Source organism: Trachypithecus francoisi, unplaced genomic scaffold (genome assembly GCF_009764315.1).
Source record: "Trachypithecus francoisi isolate TF-2019V2 unplaced genomic scaffold, Tfra_2.0 Lachesis_group9, whole genome shotgun sequence".
Lineage (NCBI taxonomy): Eukaryota > Metazoa > Chordata > Mammalia > Primates > Cercopithecidae > Trachypithecus > Trachypithecus francoisi.
In genome coordinates, this window is record NW_022681474.1 from 54855385 (window position 1) to 54877702 (window position 22318).

Genomic DNA, 22318 nt, shown 5'->3' on the forward strand with positions numbered 1-22318 from the left:
AGCCTCACTGGTGACAGAACGGGAAGGGGGAAAAGAGGTGGGGGAAGACGAATGATGAACAAATACTCCCAATCAATCAAAAACAGGCAAGAAAATAGAAGAAATGCAAGGGTTTCCAATCCATACTACACCGCTGTCACTCTTGGGACCGCAACTTGCCCTCCCTGAACCTCGGTTTTGTAAACAGAAAACATAAAATACTGACGAGGATGGTAAATTGATTCAACCAGACAACGCAGGGAAAGTGCTTAGCACGCTGCCTGACACGAACTTACTGTGCCTGGCTGCTGCTGTTATTTATCACTAACACTTGCCGCAGCAGGTCGAACGCGCGCGTTTGCGGACCAGGCGCTGAGGGTCACGTGAGCAGCTTGGGGCTGGGATGATCCCCTAGCACCACCTCGGCCCCGCCCCGCGCGTAGCCACGCCCACCCGCCAGGGCCGGAAGAGAGGTTGCTTAGCAGCGTGTGTTTCTCCTTGGCCTTGGCTGCGGCGGCGGAGGCCTGGCGATGCCCAAGAACGCAGTGGTCATCCTGCGCTATGGACCCTACAGCGCGGCAGGCTTGCCGGTGGAGCACCACACCTTCCGCCTGCAGGGCCTGCAAGGTGGGCCTCCCCGCCCGCCGCGTTCGCCCCGAGCGCCCCAACCTCTGAGCATCCGTGCAGGTGGTGCCGCGTGCCTAGGCTTTCCTGCCTCAGACTCCGACGAAGCGCCACCTCTCCAGGAAGTCTTCCGCAGGATGATGTAGCAACCTATGGCTTCCAGGGCTGAGCTAAAAGCGTGGGAACGCTCTTCTATCCAAGAGTGAGCTGTGGGCCCACCCAGTGCCCAGCAAATTACAGAAATTACCTCCCTAGAAAAAATTACATAACCCTGCTTTAAGAATTGGGAAACTGAGGATCAAGAATATTAAGTGACTTTAACAAGTCAAATGGCTGGGAAGTAGCATTGCTGGGATTCCATCTCTTAATCGTTCATGCAACAGACTTGTATTAAGCACCCAGTGTGTGTTGGACACCCTTCCAGGGACTGAGGACACACTGTTAAACAGTGATGAATGTCTTTGAAGTAATCTCCTTGTTAACTGCTAAATGACAATTGTGCCTAAGCTCTAACAGGCTAGGGTGGTGCCATGGGAACTAACCATAGTGGGACCTGTGACTAGCCATAATGAGAGGGGAGAGGGAGAGGTCTGGAAAGGCTCATTTAAGTGGAGCCTTAAATGAGCCCACATTTGAGCAGACCTTTAAAGAATGAATAGAAACTAACCAGGTAAAGAGAGGAATGTCCTCCAGGCAGAGGGGACTAATAATGTAGGCAATGGCTGGAGGCATTCAACAAATGATGTATTAATATTTGTTAAACTGATGGGGGATGAGGCTGGAGTGGTAGTCAGGGGCCAGATCCTGCAGGGCCACAGACAAGTTTTAGGCAGGGGATGAAGCTGTTACCACTGTGAGAACAGATTACAGTGGGGCAAGAGTGGAAACAAGGAAAACAAGACTGTTGGGGGTGGTCCAGGGCTGAGATGAGAGTAGCTTGGACCATAAAGGAGACTATAGATCAAAGTGAAAGCAATGGTACTTCCTGAGAGGATGGATATGTGAGGTAAGGGTAAAAAGAATGTTATCCAGATCTAGTCAGTGTCTGGCTTGAAACAGTGCTGATGGATGGACGTACTGTCCACTAAAATCGAAGACACCAAAGATGGACCACAATTTGGAGGAATATGTGGAACAGTTCCAGAGGAACAGTCTATTTTGGACATACAGATAGTCCCCAACTTAGACTTTTTGACTTTAGGATGGGTTTACTGGGAGGTAACCCTATCGTAAGTCGAGGCAAATCTGAACTTACAATGGTTCTACTTAATGATTTTTCACTTTATGATGGGCTTATCCAGGTATTAAGCCCACTTTCCATTTACAGTGTGTTTATTGGGACCTAACCCCATCATAAGTCAAGGAGCATCTGAATTAAGCTTCATGTGCTTACAGTTACCTTGACAGAGGTGCTGAATCAGCTCTGTTGTTCTGGAGTTCAGAGAAAAAGTCTGAAATGGAGATAGAAAGACATGAGTCATTGACTTGGAGGGAACATATAGAATGAGATGACAGCCCAGGAATCAGCATTGATGAACTCCCATCATATGACCCAAACTAAGAATCTTCCAGGCAAAATACCCTGAAGTCGAAGGACACAAAAATTAGTTTTAGCTGAGCAATCAGGGAACGCCTCCTGGAGGAGATAGCATTTGAGTTTGAGTTTGAAGGATGGGTAGGATTTCAATAGCAGAGGAAGTTGCTTTCTGTGAGAGAACAGTTGATAGAGAAATTTGTGTTGCAAATACTTCCATGTTTGTATTCATCTATTGGGACTGCCATAACAAAATACTATAGACTATGGGACTTAAACAATAGAAATAAATTTTTTCAGTCTAAAGGCTAAAAGTTCCTGATCAAGGTCTGGCAAGGTTAGCTTCTGGTGAGGGCTCTGGGTGCTCTTCCTGGCTTGCTGACAGCCACCTTCTCTCTTGTCCTCACCTGGTGGGATTTTTTAGGGAGAGCGAGGAGCAAGCTCTCTGGTGTCTGTTCTTATAAGAAGAAATACACTAATCCTATCAGATTAGGTCCTCACCCTTATAACTTCATTTAACCTTAATTACTTCTTTAAGGACCTATCTCCAAATACAGTCACATTGGGAGTTAGGGCTTCCATATATGAAGTTGGGGGAAGGGGGCAACAATTCAATTCATAGCAGTGTTGCATGGTGATGTTTAAAATGTTTTGAAGTTTTGGCTAAGAACACAGCCTAAATAAGTGACTTTTCTCTTCCTTCCTCTCTGATGAGCCACACCTACTCACCCTCACTTCATAATCCACCTTTAGTTTATGTTCACTTTCTCTAAAGATAACGTGGATAAAATATGTATTTAAAATTTTGCCATTTTAACCATGTTAAGCATACAATTCAGTGACATTAATTATCTTTACAATGTTGTGGAACCATCACTGTTCTCTCTTTTTAAAATTTTTCAACACCCCAGACAGAAACTATATTCATTAAGCAATAACACTCTGTCCCTCTATGTCCGGAATGTGTTCCTTCTGGTGGGTTCTTGGTCTTGCTGACTTCAAGAATGAAGCCACAGACCTTGCGGTGAGTGTTACAGCTCACAAAGTGGCGTGTCCAGAGTTGTTTGTTCTTCCCAATGGGTTCGTGGTCTGGCTGACTTCAGGAATGAAGTTGCAGACCCTGGCAGTGAGTATTACAGCTCTTAGAGGTGGTGCAGACCCAAGGAGTGAGCAGCAGCAAGACTTATTATGAATAGCAAAAGAACAAAGCTTCCATAGCGTGGAAGGGGATGCGAGCAGGTTGCCCCTGCTGGCTCGGGAGGCCAGCTTTTATTTCCTTATTTGGCCCCACTTATGTCCTGCTGATTGGTCCATTTTTACAGAATGCTGATTGGTGCATTTACAATCCTCTAGCTAGACACAGAGCGCCGATTGGTGCATTTACAATCCTCTAGTTAGAAAAGTTCTCCAAATCCCTACCCAAACCAGAAGCCCAGCTGGTTTCACCTCTCACCTCCATCCCCAGGCCCTGGTAACCTGCAATCTACTTTGTAGTTTATTTCAGTTAGCATAATATTTCAAGGTTTATCCGTGCTACAGCATGTATTATAGTACTTTATTCCTTTTTGTGGCAGACATACCATATTTTGTTTATCCATTCATCTGTTGATAGACACTTGGGTTGTTTCCACCTTTCCGCTACTGTGAATAGTGCTGTTATGAACATTAGTAAACAAATATCTGTTTGAATCCCTATGTTTCAAGGGAGTGAAATTGCTGAGTCATATGGTAATTCCATATTTAACTTTTTGAGGAATGACCAAACTGTTTTCTGAAGCAGCTGCACCCTTTTACATTCCCACTAGCAATGCACAAGGATTTCAGTTTTCTTTGGTTTTAATTATAGCCATCCCAGTAGGTGTGAAATGGTAACTTGTGGTTTTCACTTAAATTTCCCTAATGATTGGTGATGTTGAACATCTTTTCATGTGCTTATTGACCATTTGTATGTCTTTGGAGAAATGTCTGTTCTTTGCCCATTTTTTAAATTTGGTTGTGCTTTTTTTGTTACTGAGTTGGAAAATTTATTTAGATATTCTGAATATGAGACCCTTAATAGATAAATGATTTGCAAATATTTTCTCCCACTCTGTAAATTAGCTTTTCACTTTCTTGATAGTGTCCTTTGCTGCACAAAAGTTTTAATTTTAATGAAGTCCAATTTATCTGTGTTTTTCTTATGTTACCTGTGATATGTTGTTTAAGAAACCATTGTCTGCTGGGCACAGTGGCTCACACCTGTAATGCCTGCACTTTGGGAGGCTGAGGCAGGTGGATCACTTCAACCCAGGAGTTCAAGACCAACCTGGTTTGAAGTTCAAAACCAGCCTTTTTTTGTAGAAACCAGCCATCTCTATAGAAAAGACAAAAATTAGGTGGGTGTAATGGCACGCACCTGTAGTCCCAGCTACTCAGTAGGCTGAGGTGGGAGGATCGCTTGAGCCCTGGAGGCCGAGGTTGCAGTGAATCAAGGTTGTGCCACTGCACTCCAGACTGGGTGACAGAGCAAGAGACTCTGTCAAAAAAAAAGAAAGAAACCGTTGTCAAATCTAAGATTATGCAGTTTTGCCCCTATGTTTTCTTCTAAGAGTTTTATAATTCCTAAATTTAGATCTTTGACCCATTTTGAGTTAATTTTTGTCTATAGTGTAATATAAGGGTCCAAATTCATTCAAAAGATATTCATGTGGATATCCAATTATCCCAAGACCTTTTGTTAAAGAAACTGTTCTTTACCCATTGAATGGTCTTCGCACCCATGTCAAGAATCAACTATTCATTCATATCAGTCATTGTGAACATTTATTTCTAGGCTCTCAATTCTATTCCATTGCTCTATATGTCTATCCTTATGTCTGTATCACATGATTTTGATTACTGTAGCTTTCTAGTAAGTTTTGAAATCAGGAAATGTGAGTCTTCCAACTTAGTTTTTTCTCAAGATTGTTTTATCTGTTTTAGGTACCTTGCAATTCCCTATGAATTTTAGGATAGGTTTTTCCACTTCTGCAAAAAACACCATTGGGAATGTGATAGGTATTGCATAGAATCTGTATGATCCTTTGGGTAGTATTGTTATTTTAACAATATTAAGCCTTTTAGTCCATGCACACAGGATGCATTTTCATTTATTTAGATCTTCCTTAATTTCTTTTAGCAACTTTTATAGTTTTCAGTGTATAAGACTTGCACCTGATTGTTTGCATATATTCCTAAGTGTTTTGTTCTTTTAAATACTATTATAAATGGAATCATCTTCTTTATTTCCGTTTCAGATCAATCATTGCTAGTGTGTAGAAATACAACTGCTTTTTGTGTGTTAATTTTGTTAATTTCTTCAACTTTGCCAATTTCATTTATTAGCACTAACAACTTTTTTTTTAGGAACACTAGCAGTTTTGGGATATAAGATCATGCAATCTGCAAATAGAGGTAGTCTTCTTCCTTTCCAATTTAGATGACTTTTATTTCTTTTTCTTGCCTAATTTATCTTTCTGGTACTCCTAATACTATGTTAAATAGAAGTGGCAAAGGTGGGGCATCCTTGCCTTGTTCTCGATCTTAGGGGGAAAACGTTTAGCGGGTCTTCTTCAATCAGTTGAAGGCCTTAAGAGAACAAATGTTGATGTTTTTCAAAGAACAAGGGACTCTCCCCAAGACTGCGACATAGAAACTCTACTTCTATCTGTAGCCTAGCCTGTGAACCAATTCCTCAAAATCTCTCTCTCTTTCTCTCTCTCTCTATAGATAGATAGATAGACAGATAGATAGATTTATAATTAAAATTATATGAACAAAATGAGAATATCAATAAAGAAAAATTCTAAAAAGGAACCAAACAAGTCATATAGGTCATATAGTATGTTTGTGTATATACACACACACACACACACACACACGCACGCACACACACACAGATGGTCCCTGACTTACAATTGTTTGACTTACGATTTTTGACTATATGCTGATGCTTTCAGCTGTGTACATTAATGGTGAGTACCCATACAACCCCATTCTGTTTTTCACTTTCAGTGTAGTATTCAATGTTATGTAAAATATTCAACACTTTATTGTAAAATAGGCTTTGTATTAGATAATTTTGCCCAACTGTAGGCTAATGTAAGTGTTCTGAGCATGTTTAAAGTAGACTAGGCTAAGCTATGATGTTCAGTATGTTACGTGCCCTAAATGCATTTTTAACTTACAATATTTTCAACTTACAATGAGTTCAAGACTTAAGTTCATTGTGAGTTAAGGAACATGTGTATATATGTATAATATATATATATTTGTGTATGTATATGTACACACACACACACAGTCAGACACATATATATTTTATTGGTTCTCTTTCTCTGGAGAATTCTGACCAATACAACAGGTTCTTGTTTTTTCCTTTCTGCACTTTAAATATGTATCCCACTGCCTTCTGGCCTCCATGGCTTCTGATGAGAAAGCTGATAATCTTACGGAGAATCTGTGTGTGATGAGTCATTTCTTTCTCACTGCTTTCAAGATCCTCTCTTTGTATTTTGACAATTTGTTTCTAATGTGTCTTAATATAATACTCTTCGAGTTTATCCTGCTTGGAGTTGGTTGAGCTTCTTGGGTAGGTATTTTCATGTCTTTCATCAAATTTGGGATGTTTTCAGCCATTATTTCTTCAGATATTCTTTCTGTCCCTTTATCTATTTCTTTTTCTCCTGGGACTTCCACTAGGTATATGTTGTTATACTTGAGGGCATCCCACAGGTCTCCAGGGCTGTTCATTTTTCTTCATTCTTTTTCCTTTCTACTCCTCAGACTGAGTAGTCTCAATTGCCCTGTCTTCAAATTTGCTGATTTCTTCTGCTTACTCAAATCTGCTGTTGAATCCGTGTAGTACATTTTTCATTTTAGTTGTTATACTTTTCAACTCCAGGACTTATTTGGTTCCTTTTTAGAATTTCTCTTTATTGATATTCTCAGTTTGTTCATACATCATTTTTCTAATTTCTTTTAGTTCTTTGTCTCTGGCTTGCTTTGGCTCTTTGAGCATATTTAATGTAGTTGATTTAATGTAAGTCCAATGCCTGGGCTTCCTCAGGAACAGTTTCTGTTAATTAATTTTTTCCTTTGCATGGCCCATACTTTCCTAGTTTTTTGTATGCTTTGTGATTCCTTTTGTTGAAAACTGGACATTCAAATATTATAATGTATAATTTCTGGAAATCAGATTCCCCTCCTTCCCCAGAGCTTGCCATTCCTAACTGTTGAAGGCTTAGCTTGTGGTCAGTGTTTTGACTAAAGGTTTCTTGAATGCAAGGAGCTTTAAAATCAAACAAACAAAAACCCTCTCCCATTATTTGCATATTTGCTCCATTTTGAGACACTCCTATAAAACTTGGCCAGGCTGTTTACAATTTTGCCTCAGCCTTTACTTCCTGCTTTCACGAACCTATAGATCAGCCAGTGATGAAATTGCAGGATCTTCATGGTCTTTTTTGAGCGTGCATCCTGATCTGAGCCTGTACTGACTTTCTAAATTCCCCAGTATACATGGGTGCTTTTGAATGTCCTAATTTTTCAAAGAAACTCTGTCTAGATTTTCTCTTAGGCTTTATGAGATCTGTTGTGTGTCTCAACTGTAATCTTTTACCCTGGCAGCTGCAGGTTTTTCATTTGCTTTACAATGTTTGTGAGCACTGCCCACAGTTTTTCCACCCTGTGTGAATTCCAAGTTAGGCAAACGAACACAAGTGCCTTGATTCAGTTCTTCAGGAAGCCCGCAGATGGGTTAGAACAGACAAACACAGTAATCTGTAAATAAGGTCCACTCTGCTCCCTCTGGAATCAAGAACCAGAGTCCCATACTGGGAACACAGGCTGCTATCTTCAAGACTGCCACCAGGTCGGGGAAGTGGTGCGGCAAGGGCAGGCAAATATGCCACAAAGCTTTCCTACCATTTTAAAGCTACCTTTTCTTTGATTCAGTATTCACTTGGTTGCTGTAGACCTTTGACCATTTTCTAGAGTTTTGACAATGTTGGTTCGGACCATTTCTGGGTTTGTTTGTTTGTTTGTTTGTTTTTATGTATCTGCAGAGGAATGGGAGTTTGGAGTTGTCTGCTCCGCTGTTTTGTGGAAGTTTTATGTTCTTTGCTCCTGCCACAACCAGGATGATTGTAGGAGTTCCATTAGATCATTTATATACCAAAATTTTTATTAAAGCAGAATGCATAAGTGAACGTTTTGTTATAATATACAACTTAACAGTATTGGGGGAAACTCCCCACCTAGTTTGTCCACAAATCCTGTCAGCTTTACTTGTCACCTCTCCCTGGTCACTTATCTCCCGCCTACATTCTTGGCACTTCTGGCAGAGAGATGGCATGAGCAGAGGATAAGCACAGGGACTCTGAAGTCAACACCTACAGTTTGAATTGGGCTCCACCATTTAGTAGCTTTGTAGTCAAGGTGAAAATCAAGTGGTTTTACCTTTATGAGCCTCAGTTTCCTTGTTTGTAAAAGAGGAATGTGAATCCCTGCCTCACCGATATGAGATTCTGATGAGCAAGTGCATGTAAAGTAATGAACTCCATGACTGCACACAGTAAGGACTCTGCAAGCATTAATTCTTATTGTTCCTGAGGAAGGTTCATTGAGAAGGGGGGGTGCAGGCAGCCTGGGCACTTCTGGGGAGCAGCAGGCTATTGGGTCTGGTTGGAGGAGGATGTGCAACAAGGGAGTCCAGCCTGTCTCATCCTTGGCAACAGGAAGCCAGCGAAGGTTCTTGAGCTAAAGGATGATGAAATCAGGGATGTACCTTAAGAGTCCAATTTTGGAAGAAGAAATTTAAGGAGGAGAAGTGGCAGGGTGGGAGGTGGAATGAGCTATTAAGAAATATTAAGCCAGTGGCTAGAAATTACGTTCTGGAGTTTGGAAGAAAGATGAAGGCAGGAGATTTGAGTCAAGAATAGCTTTGACTTTAAATGACATCTATATGCTGATGAACTTCCAAATTTATGTCTTTAATCAGGACCTGTCGTTGCCACTGGCATGTTGAGTAGGCATCTCAGGCTTAGTAAGCCCCAAATTTCCAGCTAGACTCCTAGCACTCACCCCCACCAGCAGGTCTGCCCACTTCCCCTCTCCACTGCTCACAGCAGCTCCATCTTGCAGTTACTCAGGCCTGACACCCTGCAGGCACCTCTCACTCTTCTCTTTCCCTCACACTCCCTGTTTAGTCTGTCAACACAATTTGTCAGCTTTGCCCTCGAAGTACACCCAGAATTAATCCCTCTTAGGCCTCCTGACTACCCCCTCTGCATTTTTTGTCCACCCGCCAACATCTCCTGCCTGGATTACTGCCATGGCCTCCTGACTCGGTTCCCTGCGACCCTCATCTGCTTGCAGTCTGTTCTCAGCACCACAGCCAGCTGATACTGGTAAACCTGAATCACAGCACGGCCTTTACACCTGAGAACATTCCAGGGCCCCCCCCCCCCCCCGCCCAGCTCACTCAGGGGAAAAGCCAAAGGCTCACATGGCCCCCTAGGCTCCTCATGGCCCTCCAGGCTCCTCATGGCCCCTCTGATCTCACCCCCTCCTGCTTCTGCCTATCCTCTCCCTGGGCCGCTGCTGCAGCCACAGCCACCTCCTGCAGTCCTTCAATGCTCCTAGCCAGCTCCCACCTTGGGGCTTCACAGCCGCTCTGCCTGGAATGCTCTTTCCCACGTGGTTTTCAGCTTCATTCTCTCAGTCTCAAGATATTCCTCAAAAGTCACCTTCATGGGCAGGCCTTCCTTGGACATCCCACCAAAAACGTCAGCACTTCCCTCTGGCTCCCTCTTCCTGCTCTCCCTTCCCTCCTTATTTCTTCTTCATGCTCGTGATTACCTACCTCAGCATGCACTCACCTGTATACCTTGTTACCCTTCTCCCCCACATGCTTTGAGGAGGGAAGGGGCAGGGGTTCTTGTCTGGTTCTGTTCTCTGCTGGGTCCCAGCCCAGAGCTGTGCCTGGCATATTGTAAGAATAAACCTTAGTTAAGAAAATCAACCTGCATAAAGCCGAATGCTAGAACCACAGGAGGTGAGACTGCAGAGGAAGCAAGGAAAGACAGAACTGGAGATGGCAGGACGAGACAGCCCCCCTGAGGGCAAGGTGTGTTAAGAGGAGCAGCCTGTGGAGGAGCAGGCGCAGACTGAGGAGAGAACTGGAGGCATAAGGGAGCAGGTGATGGCATTTCGAGAAGAAAATGACCAGTGGGCTCCAAACTATTGAGCAGAGGTGATTTCTAGGGAGAGAAGAATTCATGGCTGATTAAAGACTGAGAAAAAGAGTATTTTCCTAATTTACCCTCAGCAGGAGAGCAAATTGAACTGTCATCCTAGAGGACAACTTGTCAGTGTCTGTTAAAATGTGATCATATACTGTAGAATCCAGCTGTTCCATTTCTCAATATCTTCCTTATAAAAGAAAAAACAAACCTCATGCACGCACAAGGATGCATGCTGTGAATGTTTTCCACAACATTCTCAGTGATAACGAAAAATTGGAAACAACCAGAAAAAGGAATGACTAAATAAATTGTAGTGCATACATCATGTAAAATGCTACACAGCACTGAAGAAGAACGCAGCCACTCTATGTGTGTGACAGGACTGGGGCACACGATGCAGTGCGAAGGGAACAAAGCATGGTCTTGAATGCCATGGTCTTACTGCTACTGAAAAAGACAGAGGGAGAGAAGAATTAGGGGTGATTTTAAAAATTTTGTCCTTTTCTATAATTTTAAGGTTTTTTTTTAAAAAAAAACTAATTATGAATGTGCATTACATTGATAACTTGATTTTTTAAATTTAGAGTTCAAAAAACATATTTGTTTTTACCATCAAAAGTATTTTAAAGAACCAAGAAAGGAGGTGGGTCTGAGAGGGGTGGGGAGCTCTGGGAAGCCATTGAATTGCGATGGTTTCCTGACCTCTGAGAGGGCGGGCTGTGGACCTGGTGAGCTGAAGGCTTCCCTGCAGGAGGTGGGCGGGTAGAAACACAGCAAAAAGGAAGGCAGCAGGCGCAGGCGGCACTTCCCACAGTAGGGGAGGGGAAGAGTATTTGGAGAAGAGCAAGAGGAGCATTTTTGTGGCTGAAGGAGACTTGAGGGTTGCAAGGTATCAGTAGGTGGTTGATTTGTAAAGTCAGTTCTGTATATCGACGAATGATAAGTCATGTAATACCGGCAGCCAACAAGGGCCACGGTGTTCACCACAGCAAAGCAGGGAGCATCTGCACCCCCCACAACTTTAGACCCAGCAGGCAGAGAGTGGTACCTTTGCAGGCCCTCCTCTGTAAAATCTGCATCTGAATTCTGTGTTTCTTTTAAAATTACAGCTCTTTATCATTTCCCGAAGCCCTGCTGGCTTTAGAAATAGGCCTGATCTTTTCTGAACTTACCATGCCTTTAGCAATCTGAAAATTTTTGTTCTCTCTTTATTATCCATGAATTATAATAACTCAGCAAAATGTTTCCACTATGACCTCAATGCTGGTGAAGCTAAACTAATGCTTAACAAAAAGTTCTAAGTAATTTCCCTGGCCACGCTTGCCCCTTGCATGCTGTACTTAAGTTTGCCAAATGACCCCCTCAGAGGGCTTGGCAGGAATTGAAACCAATCCAGAAAATAGAATCCACCCTACGTAGCTGAGACACCCTGTGTGCCATTCTCCTGTGCTAGCTATGCATCGGCGGCCCTCGCTCGTGGGCATGGGTATGCCTCTGTGCTGAGTAGAGGAGGGAGAGAGGTCTGTTTACCTTTACTTCCTGACCAGTGGCATTTAAATCATTCGCAGATGGTGCACAATTCCACCAGCACCGGCAAGAAGGGAGGCTTTTGCATGTCCCTTTCGTTTATTTAGATCCCCCTTGAAGAATGAGGTGCCACTTCAAAGAGGCAGGCGGGCTGCAGGTGGCCTTATAGCTTCTGGTTGATTTATGCTGGAGTTTACCCACTGCCTTTGCACAGGCTTTGTTTCAGGGAGTATATTTATCTGACCTTTCTTTGACTAGACAACCCCACAGCAGCTCATGGAAGGAAATGGGTGCTCCATTTAGAGAGGTGGCATTTGGATGAGCTGCAGGAATTCCGGGGTGTCTAGTGTTTGATCCCTTAAGCCTGCACTGGCCACCTTAGAGCCAGCTCAACACCTCCCAAAGTGATGGGAAGGGAGTGTCCTGGGGCTGAATATTCAATGTAGACTCTGAGGCAGCTTGTCGCTTTAGCAAGAATCAGACTTAGGTCACTCTGTGGGTCAAAAAGTGTCATGGGCAGTGCCCAGGGCCATTCTATGTTTGCTTCTTCAGTGAGCCTGTATTAAAACCAGGCACTTGGAGAGAATTCTGGTCAGTGAGGAAGACACGTGCCCTTTAAGACCACGAGAGCCTGTACTTTGCGCCCCTGTAGAGGGCAGACTGAGGAGTGGTGTGTCTCTTAAGAGGGTTTCTTCCTGTTGGACTTAATTTGCCCGAAGATGAGGTGGACCCCCACTATTCAGCACCCCTCAACTCTATAGGGTGAGTGATTCGGTGGATCAAATACTGTTTCTGAGCTACATCATGCTGTGTAAGTGCCACTTCCTCTTAAAACAAACTCCAAGCTCAGATGTCACATGAGGCTCAGTCAGCAGGCCCTGCAGGAGGGCCAGGGGCAGGTTACAGCGTGCTTGCCTCCTGGGGCCTCCTCCCATAGGGCTGCTCCTAGCTCACAGTCCATGCACCCTCGCTTCTCCAGGCCTTAGAGAGTTGGCACTGGATTTTAACCGCAGAGTGGCAGCACCTTGCCTCACAGGTGGGGGTGGAGGGCTGGTGTAAGGTGGGAATGGAGAAGCTGTTTTGCTCCTGATTTCTTCCTGTCAAATTGAAGTCCATCTTCCAGGAGTGTTGTCAGACAAATGCAGCTCCCCCATCCTGAGGGGTTGCTGCTGAGGGAGCGTGGGATCCCAGAAATCTCTGCGCATGGACTGCCTTTATGTCTCCCTAGATGATCAGCTGCCTTTCCACACGAGCTGGACCACTTCATGTAAACAAGTCATGGGTCCAAGCTGAGTGTCTTCTTCAAAGACGTTTAAGAACAAAACACTTAAACAGGATACAATAAATATGCCAACGAAAAAGATGCAACCATTTTTTAGAGACGCATTAGCTGACGCGGGTCAATTAGGGCCACCTCTGGGTACCCAGGGAGTGCTGTCTTGTTAATGGAGATCCTTGCTGAGTCTTTTTCTGAAGTTCCTTTCCAGAAGTGAAATTAAAATCGCAGAATTAAAATGTTCACAGTTGGGGCTGGATGTTCTTGAACTGATTGAAAGATGAAGAAGTGGACACACCAACATTTTGAAACAGCAATTGTCTCTGTAATTAAGTACAATTAACTGGCATAACTGTTTGCTTTACTCCGTGTAAAACTGACTGAAATGGCAAGACTTTAAAGAGTATGCCCCCGTCTGTTTTCTCTTTCCATCCTAACTAAAATTCTCCCCAACATATGAAGACCAACAAAGGTAATGATTGGCACACTCACTCTAATATTGATGTTATGGGGTAAATATATCCAGGAAACTGGGGAGAAATACATTGGAAAAAATAGAGCTCTAGGCTGTCTAATGTACATCATTTCTTCTAAGCCACACACCTTTGCATTTCCACAATAAAAAGATTAAATCCAACAATTATTCCATGACTGATCTCTGGGGAAGGAGCCATTGAATGTAAGTGGTAACCAAAATGCAGATTCCAAAGGTAAGAATAAAAGTTACTTCATTAGCTTTTCTAAAAAACTTTTTTTTCAGATTATTATAGGCAATCTGGAAAATGCTGAAAGAATAAAGAGAAAAACATTTCCCAAAATCTCGCCACAGAGAGATATTCAATGGGTATTTTCTTCATCCCTATATACATATTTGAATTCATATTGACTGTATATTTTAAACATGTATTATACATATTTGTATCCTAAGTTTTTGCTTATATTGCAAGTATTTTTCTTGCCATTAAAAAAGTTCATAAACATTTGTATAAATGTCCAAATGGATATTCCACCATTTATTTGGCCATCCTCTCATTATTAGATGTATAAGTTATTCACAGTATTTTGCTATCATAATAATAGAGAAAAGACATCTTGTTGCAAAAATCTGCCTGTATTGTTTTATTTTTTTCTTTGGGAAGCTTTCTTTTAAGTGTAATTTCCTGGACTAAAGATTAGAATCATTTTTTGAGGCTTTTGGTAGGTACTGTCAGATTGCCCTCCAGAAGGTGCTCAATGTGTACTTCCATCAGCAGGGTAAGAAGCTGCCTATTCCCCCGAGTCTTCTCCAGCACTGAGTGTGGTCTCTATGAGATTGAGCCTCTGGAAAGCCCAATAGCCCTTTACTAGAGAAAGCTCATTGTTTAACAGATCACTTTGGTGTGGGACAAATAGCAACTGAAACCTGAATTACTCAGGCCTCTGGCTGTTCTTCCCAGCAAAGGTGAGGGCACCTGGGACCAGCACCCAGAAAGTGCCTACCAGGGCAGTTAAGCGATACCCATGAGCAGCTAGATGGCAGACAAGCTACTGTCATCATGAGGACTGCTACCAATCAGGTTAGTTTGAAGTCTGACCCCATGTCACTCACCTCCTTTTCTGTCCTTCCCAGCTGTGTTGGCTAGAGATGGACACGAGGTAATCCTAGAGAAGATAGAAGACTGGAATGTGGTGGAACTCATGGTGAATGAAGAAGTCGTTTTCCACTGCAACATTAAGGACTTGGAGTTTGGTAAGCCCTTTGGCGACATTTCCAGCCAGGACTTTGCCTCCTCTGAGGAGTCCCTCAATTTCTAGTTGAAATGATCAGTATGTCATGCCTGGATTCAAACTGGGTTTCTTTCTGAGACTGAAACTTCTACTGAAAGCCCTGTGCTTTCAGTGGCACACACAGGAGAACATCCAAAACCACACAGTAAAGTGTGTGATGCTTCAAGTCTTCCCAAACATTGGAAACAGAAGAGGAAGGAAAATGAAGTGAAGCCCTGGACTTCAAGGGATGTGATGGAATTAAGGGATAACAGTTTTTTTGTACTTTAATAATATACATTCTATTATTGTTTGCTTTTGAAGCTGCTTTTGTTTCACTTGTTTATTCTATCCTGACTTGCTAAGATAATTTGAGTTGATATGCCAGCAGTGCATGACACTATCAGCAACATTCATGTGATGTCTTTGTCCTGGAGAGCTTATGGCCTGGCAGGCTGGCACCGTGCATGCCTCTCTGTGCTCAGAAGTTAAAGCTTTGCAATCCACTAACACTCTATTAAAAACTAGTTAACATTTTACCAGCCCATGGCCTTTGAAAATGCACTCTGAGTGGAAGCCATAGGTATGTCTGATATGATAACAAATTGTATATAAAGCTGACCAAAAGACAATTATATCTATTTCCCTAGGAGGCGATGGTAAACTAGACCCATTGTGTGAAAAGGCCAGGATAGCCGTGCTGAACTCCTACTGATCTCCTCATGGAACAGGCATCTCAAGTCAGCAGAACAGCAGCTGCCCCAGCCATTCTATGATACAGGGAGAAGTGGCTGTGCTGCAGTGTGGACACTGGGCTCTACTAGTCAGAGCAGGGCCACTCGGGCCTGACCTCCAGCTTACACAGCCTCAGGAATCTCACCCGGCTGCACAGGAGCTCACAGAAATAATAAAAACCACATCATTTGTAACATCTCTCAATCCCAACCCACAGGGAGAGCCCTCCAATATCAGGTACACATTGAGCTGAAGGAAACAATAAAATGCAATCAAATAACAAGGTGCCATTCCTGACTAATAACACATAGTTGCCAGAAGCATCTGAGATTCCGTTGTTTAGTACTCAAAGAGCTCAGAACAGGTAAAATTAAAGAGAGGTTGGGGGAAGGGTGGGAATAAAGGCTTTTGAAAGTCTGAACCAAAAGCAAATGTTAATATTTGGAAACCTTGTTATTCCTACAGATTTATTTCGACTCCTGAGGGAATAAATATTTTAAATTGCTAATATAAAATTAGCTGAAATCAACTCTTCAGTTACTCTCATCTAAAACAAGAAAATGACCTGCCTTCTTTTGCATTAAGATTGTCTAAGGAGGGCACGAAAGAGTCCTTGGCAGAATGTGAGATGGTTCCCTGGTCCTTCTGGAGTAGAACACCACCCCACAGAGTTAAAGAGGGTTTTCACTGTGTTCAGTGTGAAAATCAGTCTTGTCAAAATGATATTTTTACTTTCCAGTCTTACGCACCAATGTGTGGTATACATTCTTAACTGTAGAGTAACGGAGAGGGGGAAATGCGGATACTGATCGAAAGACGTCAAATGGGAGGTCATGGTAAGAAGGCCTCACACCTATGAGAGAAAACCAGATTCGCTAACGGAAGACTCTGGACCCAGGGCACCTGTGCTGAAGGAGCAGGGCCTTCAGGATCGCTCAGAGAGCTGCAGCCTTGCCCCCTCTGAGAGCAGTCCTAACCATTGCCCCAGGCAACCTCAAACCCTCCTGCACCCCAGAACTTCAGAGGCCACCGGGGACCATAAAACTGCTTTCACAAGTTCTTTCTCATACAGGACAAAGTAAGGGATATAATTTTTAAAACCCCAGCCCAGGCTTCACTTGTCAGCGTTGATTCAGGGATTGTGAATGACTTAGAACTCTATGGAACTATTTAAGCATCTCCTTACTGAGAAACTGGGGCTCAAAAAAGATTCTTCCTCCCAGTGTCTGGTGCCGGTTTTCACATATCTTTTGTAACCCTAGATTTAGTCCCTTTTTGTCAAAGACCAGTTTAAGTTACTATAGATGTAGCATTCAATCTTTGTTTCAGTATAACATTTTGCTACAAGAGAAATCCATTCTCATTAAAGAAAAATGGAAAAATACAGGTAAAAATAAAGTACAACTTTAGGAACATTTTTATGTATTTCAGTTTGGGTTTCTTCTATTTATGTCTGAATAGTCATAAAGAGATAGACATGTAGAAATCGACTTCATCCATTTGAGATTTGTGCACAATTTTGTAAGTTTTTAAAATTTTTTCAACTTTTAGATATAGGGGGTACATGGGCAGGTATGTTGAATCTTTTCTTAAACGTAACATTTTACGTAGAGCCTCTTCCCGCATGATTTGTTAATTGTCTGAGCATTTTGTCTTGAATCAGGAAATCCCTCCCTTGAGCAGTGATTTCTACTTTCATGGCCAAAACTTTTTCAATGCTGAGAACTGAAATTGCTAGCTTCCCCTGTCTGCATTTGGAGTGGGAACTTCATCTCCAAAGGCTGTGGAATCCTGTCTCCTCTAGCCCTGCAACTCCAGCATTAAACTGGTACCAAGTGCTTCCCTCGGCAGCCCCATGCCCTCCTCCAGCATCCCCCTCAACACCCCAGGTTGTATTTGTGCCTTCAGGGTAGCACCACAAGCGAAGAGGACCTGCCCTCCTTCGCTTCATGACCGGAGCTGAAGGGCAGGTAAGGCGAGTTAGTACATGGATTCTAAGAAACACCGGAGAAGCTTCTGGGAGATGCCTGTGCCCAGAGCCCTATCTTTCAGTTCGGACTAGAGGCAAATGATGCCTGAATCAGCATTGCTGGGAAAAATCACTGAGGTTTCCTCTGAGCCATGGGATTGGGGACTGTGGGGGACAGGTGAGGTACAGCGAGGAGATTATAGGGTTATTCTGCCTTCCATATTGTAAATGTTTTTAGTGGTGGAATTGATTTTTACTTTGTATGTAAGTGTGTGTTAGGGGTACTTTTCAAACAAAAACTTAAAATAAAATCAAGGCCGGACACTGTGGCTTTTGCCTGTAATCCCAGCACTTTGGGACTCCAAGATGGGTGGATTTGCTTGAACACAGGAGTTCGAGACCAGCCTGGCCAACACGGTGAAGCCTCATCTCTACAAAAAATACAAAAATTAGCCAGGCTTGGTGGCATGCGTCTGTAGTCCCAGCTACCCGAGAGGCTGAGGCAGGAGGATCACCTGAGCCCAGGAGCTAGAGGCTGCAGTGAGCCTAGATCGCACCACTGCACTCCAGCCTGGGTGACAAAGTGAGACCCTGTCTCACAAAATAAAGATTTTGACATAGAAGCCACCTGTCTGTGTGGCCTTATCCTCCTCTGTCACTGATTAAGAAGAACTTTCTCTTTGGAAATGTCTGAAGAATGTACTGTCATCCTCCTCCTTCGCCTCCCTCTCTCTTGAGCACGCACCTTCCGGCCCAGAAGCAGGAGACACAGCTTGCTCCCCATCAAAGGCAAAAGTGCCCTGTGCTTCAACATGCTAGACATTTAGGTGCCTTCATGCTTTTAAAATACCACTGATTAAATCACATTTTAAGTTTTATAAGATGCCAAGTCAATGCCATTATTATTAACATGTAAAGAAAGTGTCTTTTAGAATAAAGTTAGAAGCATAGCTGTGTCTTAATTGTTTGTTTTTGTTTTTGAGACAGAGTCTTGCTCTGTCACCAAGGCTAGAGTGCAGTGGCGCGACCATGGTTCACTGCAACCTCTGCCTCCTGGGTTCAAACGATCCTCCTGCCTCAGCCTCCTGAATAGCTGGGGTTACAGGCACTTGCCACCAAGCCCAGCTAATTTTTGTATTTTTAGTAGAGATAGGGTTTCTCCATGTTGGTCAGGCTGGTCTCCTGACCTCAAGTGATCCACCCACCTCGGCCTCCCAAAGGGCTGGGATTACAGGCATGAGCCACACAGAGCCTGGCCCTTAACTGTCTTTAAATGAAATTTGGAATGTCTAAACTTTTTCCATTTACTTCTAAAATTTAAAAAGAACAGATTTTCAAGGGGTCTTCCTGGGTTCCTGCCTGGGGCCTTATTGGCTATATCTGCTCCCTTGGTAGGATTGCCCTTAAAATCTGACGATTGGCTGGAGGCTGTGGCTCACACCTGTAATCCCAGTGTTTTGGGAGGCCAAGATAGGACATTTGCTTGAGGCCAGGAGTTCCAGACCAGCCTGGGCAACATAGTGAGACCTCATCTCTACAAAAAGTAAAAAATTAGCTGAGTGCAGTGGCATGCTCTTGTAGTCCCAGCTACTTGGGAGGCTGAGGTGGGAGAATGGCTTGAACCCAAGAGTTCAGGACTTCAGTGAGCTACAATCACACCACTGCACTCCAGCCTGGGTGACAGTGCGACCCTGTCTCAAAAAACAAACAAAAAAACCTGATAATCCTTGCAAGAGGGCCATATATAAGGGAACTGTGTGAAAAATCAGCTCCCCAGGTAGGTTGCTGGGACGTCTCAGTGGTGTGGAGACCAAGGGAGGACTGAACACATGTCCTGAACAAAATCACACTGGGATTTGTTACTCTGGTCCCCTGCTTCAGACATTCATTCCCAGCCCTGCAAGCATTACAGTTAGAGAAAGAGAACATCTCAACTGGTGACAACCAACAAACGCCCTGGGGGTATAAGATTTCCACTAAAAAACACAACGGTTGGCCAAATCCAGGTAAAAAACAAGAAAATGCTAGCCCAGGTCTCGGACATAAGGCATGGAGAACTATTCTTCCCAAACTGTCTGAACATTGAAAAGGCTGGTGGAAGGGAGCTTCCTATGAGACAGTGGTGTAATCAGGCACTCTAGTGGCAGCTGTGAGTGGATGCTCCCACTCATAGGACGGGGTACTGCACTTCTCCCCCGTGCAAATCAGAGCACACACACAAGGCCTCCAGAGTCAGGCAGCAGCAGACTGAGGGCACCACACTGGTGTAAGACAACAAGAGGGTGGACAGCGTAGTGAGTGCCAGGGACGTGGGGAGCAGGCAGCTAGGCTAACAGTGGTGGTGACAGCTCAGCTCTAGTGATGCTGCTGTGCAGGGTATCAATCTTCTGAATTGTTCCAGAAAAGCTGGAAATCTGGATTTTTATTAGAAACTTTTGGTTTTAAAGTGTTGTTCAATTTTTCTTTTTAGCCAACAGTAAAATTTTACTGAAAGGCATTTTTAAAACAGCCCAATAATATGTCAAGATTTATCATTTTTTTCTCTTGTTAACTTTCTATTTTGGTGGCTTGATCTTTTTTTTTTTGACAAGGCCTTGCTCTATTGCCCAGGCTGGAGTGAGTAGCACCGTCGTAGCTCACGGCAGTCTCAAACTCCTGGGCTCAAGCAATCCTCCTGCCTCAGCTTCCGAATAGCTGGGACTACAGGTGCATGCCACCATTCCTGGATATTTTTTCTTATTTTTTGGTAGAGATGGCTTCTCCTATGTCACCCAGGCTGGTCTCAAATTCCTGGGCTCAAGCAATCCTCCTGCCTCAGCCTCCCAAAGTGCCAGGATTACAGGCACAAGCCACCATACCCAGTATGGTGGCTCAATTTTAAAAAAAAATGATGCCAACTGAAAAAGCAGAACAACCACATTTGTAGCCCGTTACTATGATGATCACCTGCTCCTGATCAAGGAGCATGGGACACCCCTTGCATGGGACACTCCAGTTTACACCTTTGGTCTGAAAGTCATTTTCCACATGAATTCCACCATCAGTCACCCTTCCGAGAAGGTCCCTGGCTCTCCTGTCCACAGCTGTAGTATATGCAGACTTGTTTTAAGGAAACCACTTGACCCAAACATTTTGTTATGCAAATGAAAAAGCAAAGACTCTTTGCAGATCTATGAAATAAAGACATTTGAGAAGCTGAGACCTAAAAAGCCTGATTGTTCCTGTGATCAGGTACAAGGTGGCCCAGCTGTAGGCAGAGCTCATCCCCCAGATCAGGTTGCCTGAGGGGAAGAGCCTCCAGGAAGATGTGAGCCTACTTTGCCTGCATGGTCACAGGTCTTTGTGAGCGTTCGTGTCCCTGTTTTGTGGATGTTCTGTTTAGAGGAAGTCAAGAGCTGAGACCCAGCAGATTCAAGAAGGGTGAGTTAGCCCCTCCTCACATGGGAGGAACCTGGCAGGTGAGGCTCAGTCCAGACTGCACCACTGATATCTCCATAAGAAATACTGAACACCAAAGCTTCTGACTCCAAGGAATGCACTGGCATGGCAGTCTCTTATCAGCAAACTCCAGGCCCCATTCCCATGTTCTGATTTAATGGGTCTGGGAGCAAGCCAGGAATCTGCTTCTTTCACATGTGAGCCACCTGATTCCAGTGCACACAAGCCAAATGCACGGAAAGAAGTGGCATCAGGGTGTCAGGACAGGATATGTTGTCCCTCTAGGTAGCGGTGGGCATTTTCCCCCAAGGGGAATGGGGCTACCCTCTGTCAGTCATTCTGGGAAAAGCTAGGAAGGTTATCCCCCACCCAGACCAGGGAAATGGGATGTTTCTTCCCTCTGGGCCTCATGTTCTTGGGCCTGGATTCCAGGGACACTAGAAGGGCTTGGAAATATTCCGGGTTGGTGGTTTTGAGAGAAGCTGGTCTCTAGAGCATGGCCAGTACCCCATGGGCATATCCACTTCTCCCTGATTCTCACATCTTGCTAACAGTCACAGCACCACTGGAGCTGTGATGTGGAGAGATCGACTCTTCTACTAGAGCTGCACCTACTCCTAGGGTGGAGGAAGGCCTGGCTGAAGAGAATATACTCCCAGGGTGAGCACAGCAGCAGCAGCAATGGCCTTCAGAGTCTCACCCTGGAACCTGCTGGAAGTGAATACAGGCAGTGTGGACTCCTAGAGCCCAGAACTATGAGGGAAACCACTGGGCATGCAGCCCCCACCACTCCTGTCCAGAGTGAAAGCACGTTAGATGATGCAGGCTGGTCCTTTGACCACACAGGAGCACTCTTGAGCAAACTTGGGGTTTTATTGCTAATCTGCCACTTGTACCCTGAACCAAGAAGAATCAGGCCGCATTTGGGATATACATATGTATATATATGCACATAAATGATGTGCCTTTATTGACATATCTATTTATTAAAATATGCATTTACATTAGTGGGTCTTTTTCTTTGGATGCAAAGCAATACAGGTACTCCTCACTTTACAGATAGCTACGCTCCAGCGGAGGGCAGCAGTCAAACGCGACTCTTGAGAGAGAGGAGGGGAATTGAGAAAAAGGGCACAGCTCCCTAAGGGTGTATCAGGTTTCGGCTCATTCAATCTGCAGACACTTTCAGCAGAGGCTGATATGGTCACCCGGGGAGGGAACCTGCA

General features: G+C 43.9%; 1 protein-coding gene across 1 annotated transcript; it reads left to right on the plus strand.

Moving 5' to 3' along the window:
* Positions 1-447: 447 nt before the first annotated feature.
* CUNH10orf53 (chromosome unknown C10orf53 homolog) lies at positions 448-18591 on the plus strand. Its single transcript, XM_033209155.1, has 3 exons — positions 448-606; positions 14814-14933; positions 15601-18591. Exons 1-3 carry the CDS (start codon positions 510-512, stop codon positions 15663-15665), a joined length of 282 nt encoding a protein of 93 aa, XP_033065046.1. The 5' UTR covers positions 448-509; the 3' UTR covers positions 15666-18591.
* The last annotated feature ends 3727 nt before the right edge of the window (positions 18592-22318 follow it).

Bases quoted from the DNA above. Each gene is read 5' to 3' on its own strand.
- CUNH10orf53 (XM_033209155.1), top strand. From the start codon at position 510: ATGCCCAAGAACGCAGTGGTCATCCTGCGCTATGGACCCTACAGCGCG. The intron at 607-14,813 runs GTGGGCCTCCCC...TGTCCTTCCCAG, and splicing joins CCGCCTGCAGGGCCTGCAAG to CTGTGTTGGCTAGAGATGGA. The intron at 14,934-15,600 runs GTAAGCCCTTTG...CTATTTCCCTAG, and splicing joins CATTAAGGACTTGGAGTTTG to GAGGCGATGGTAAACTAGAC.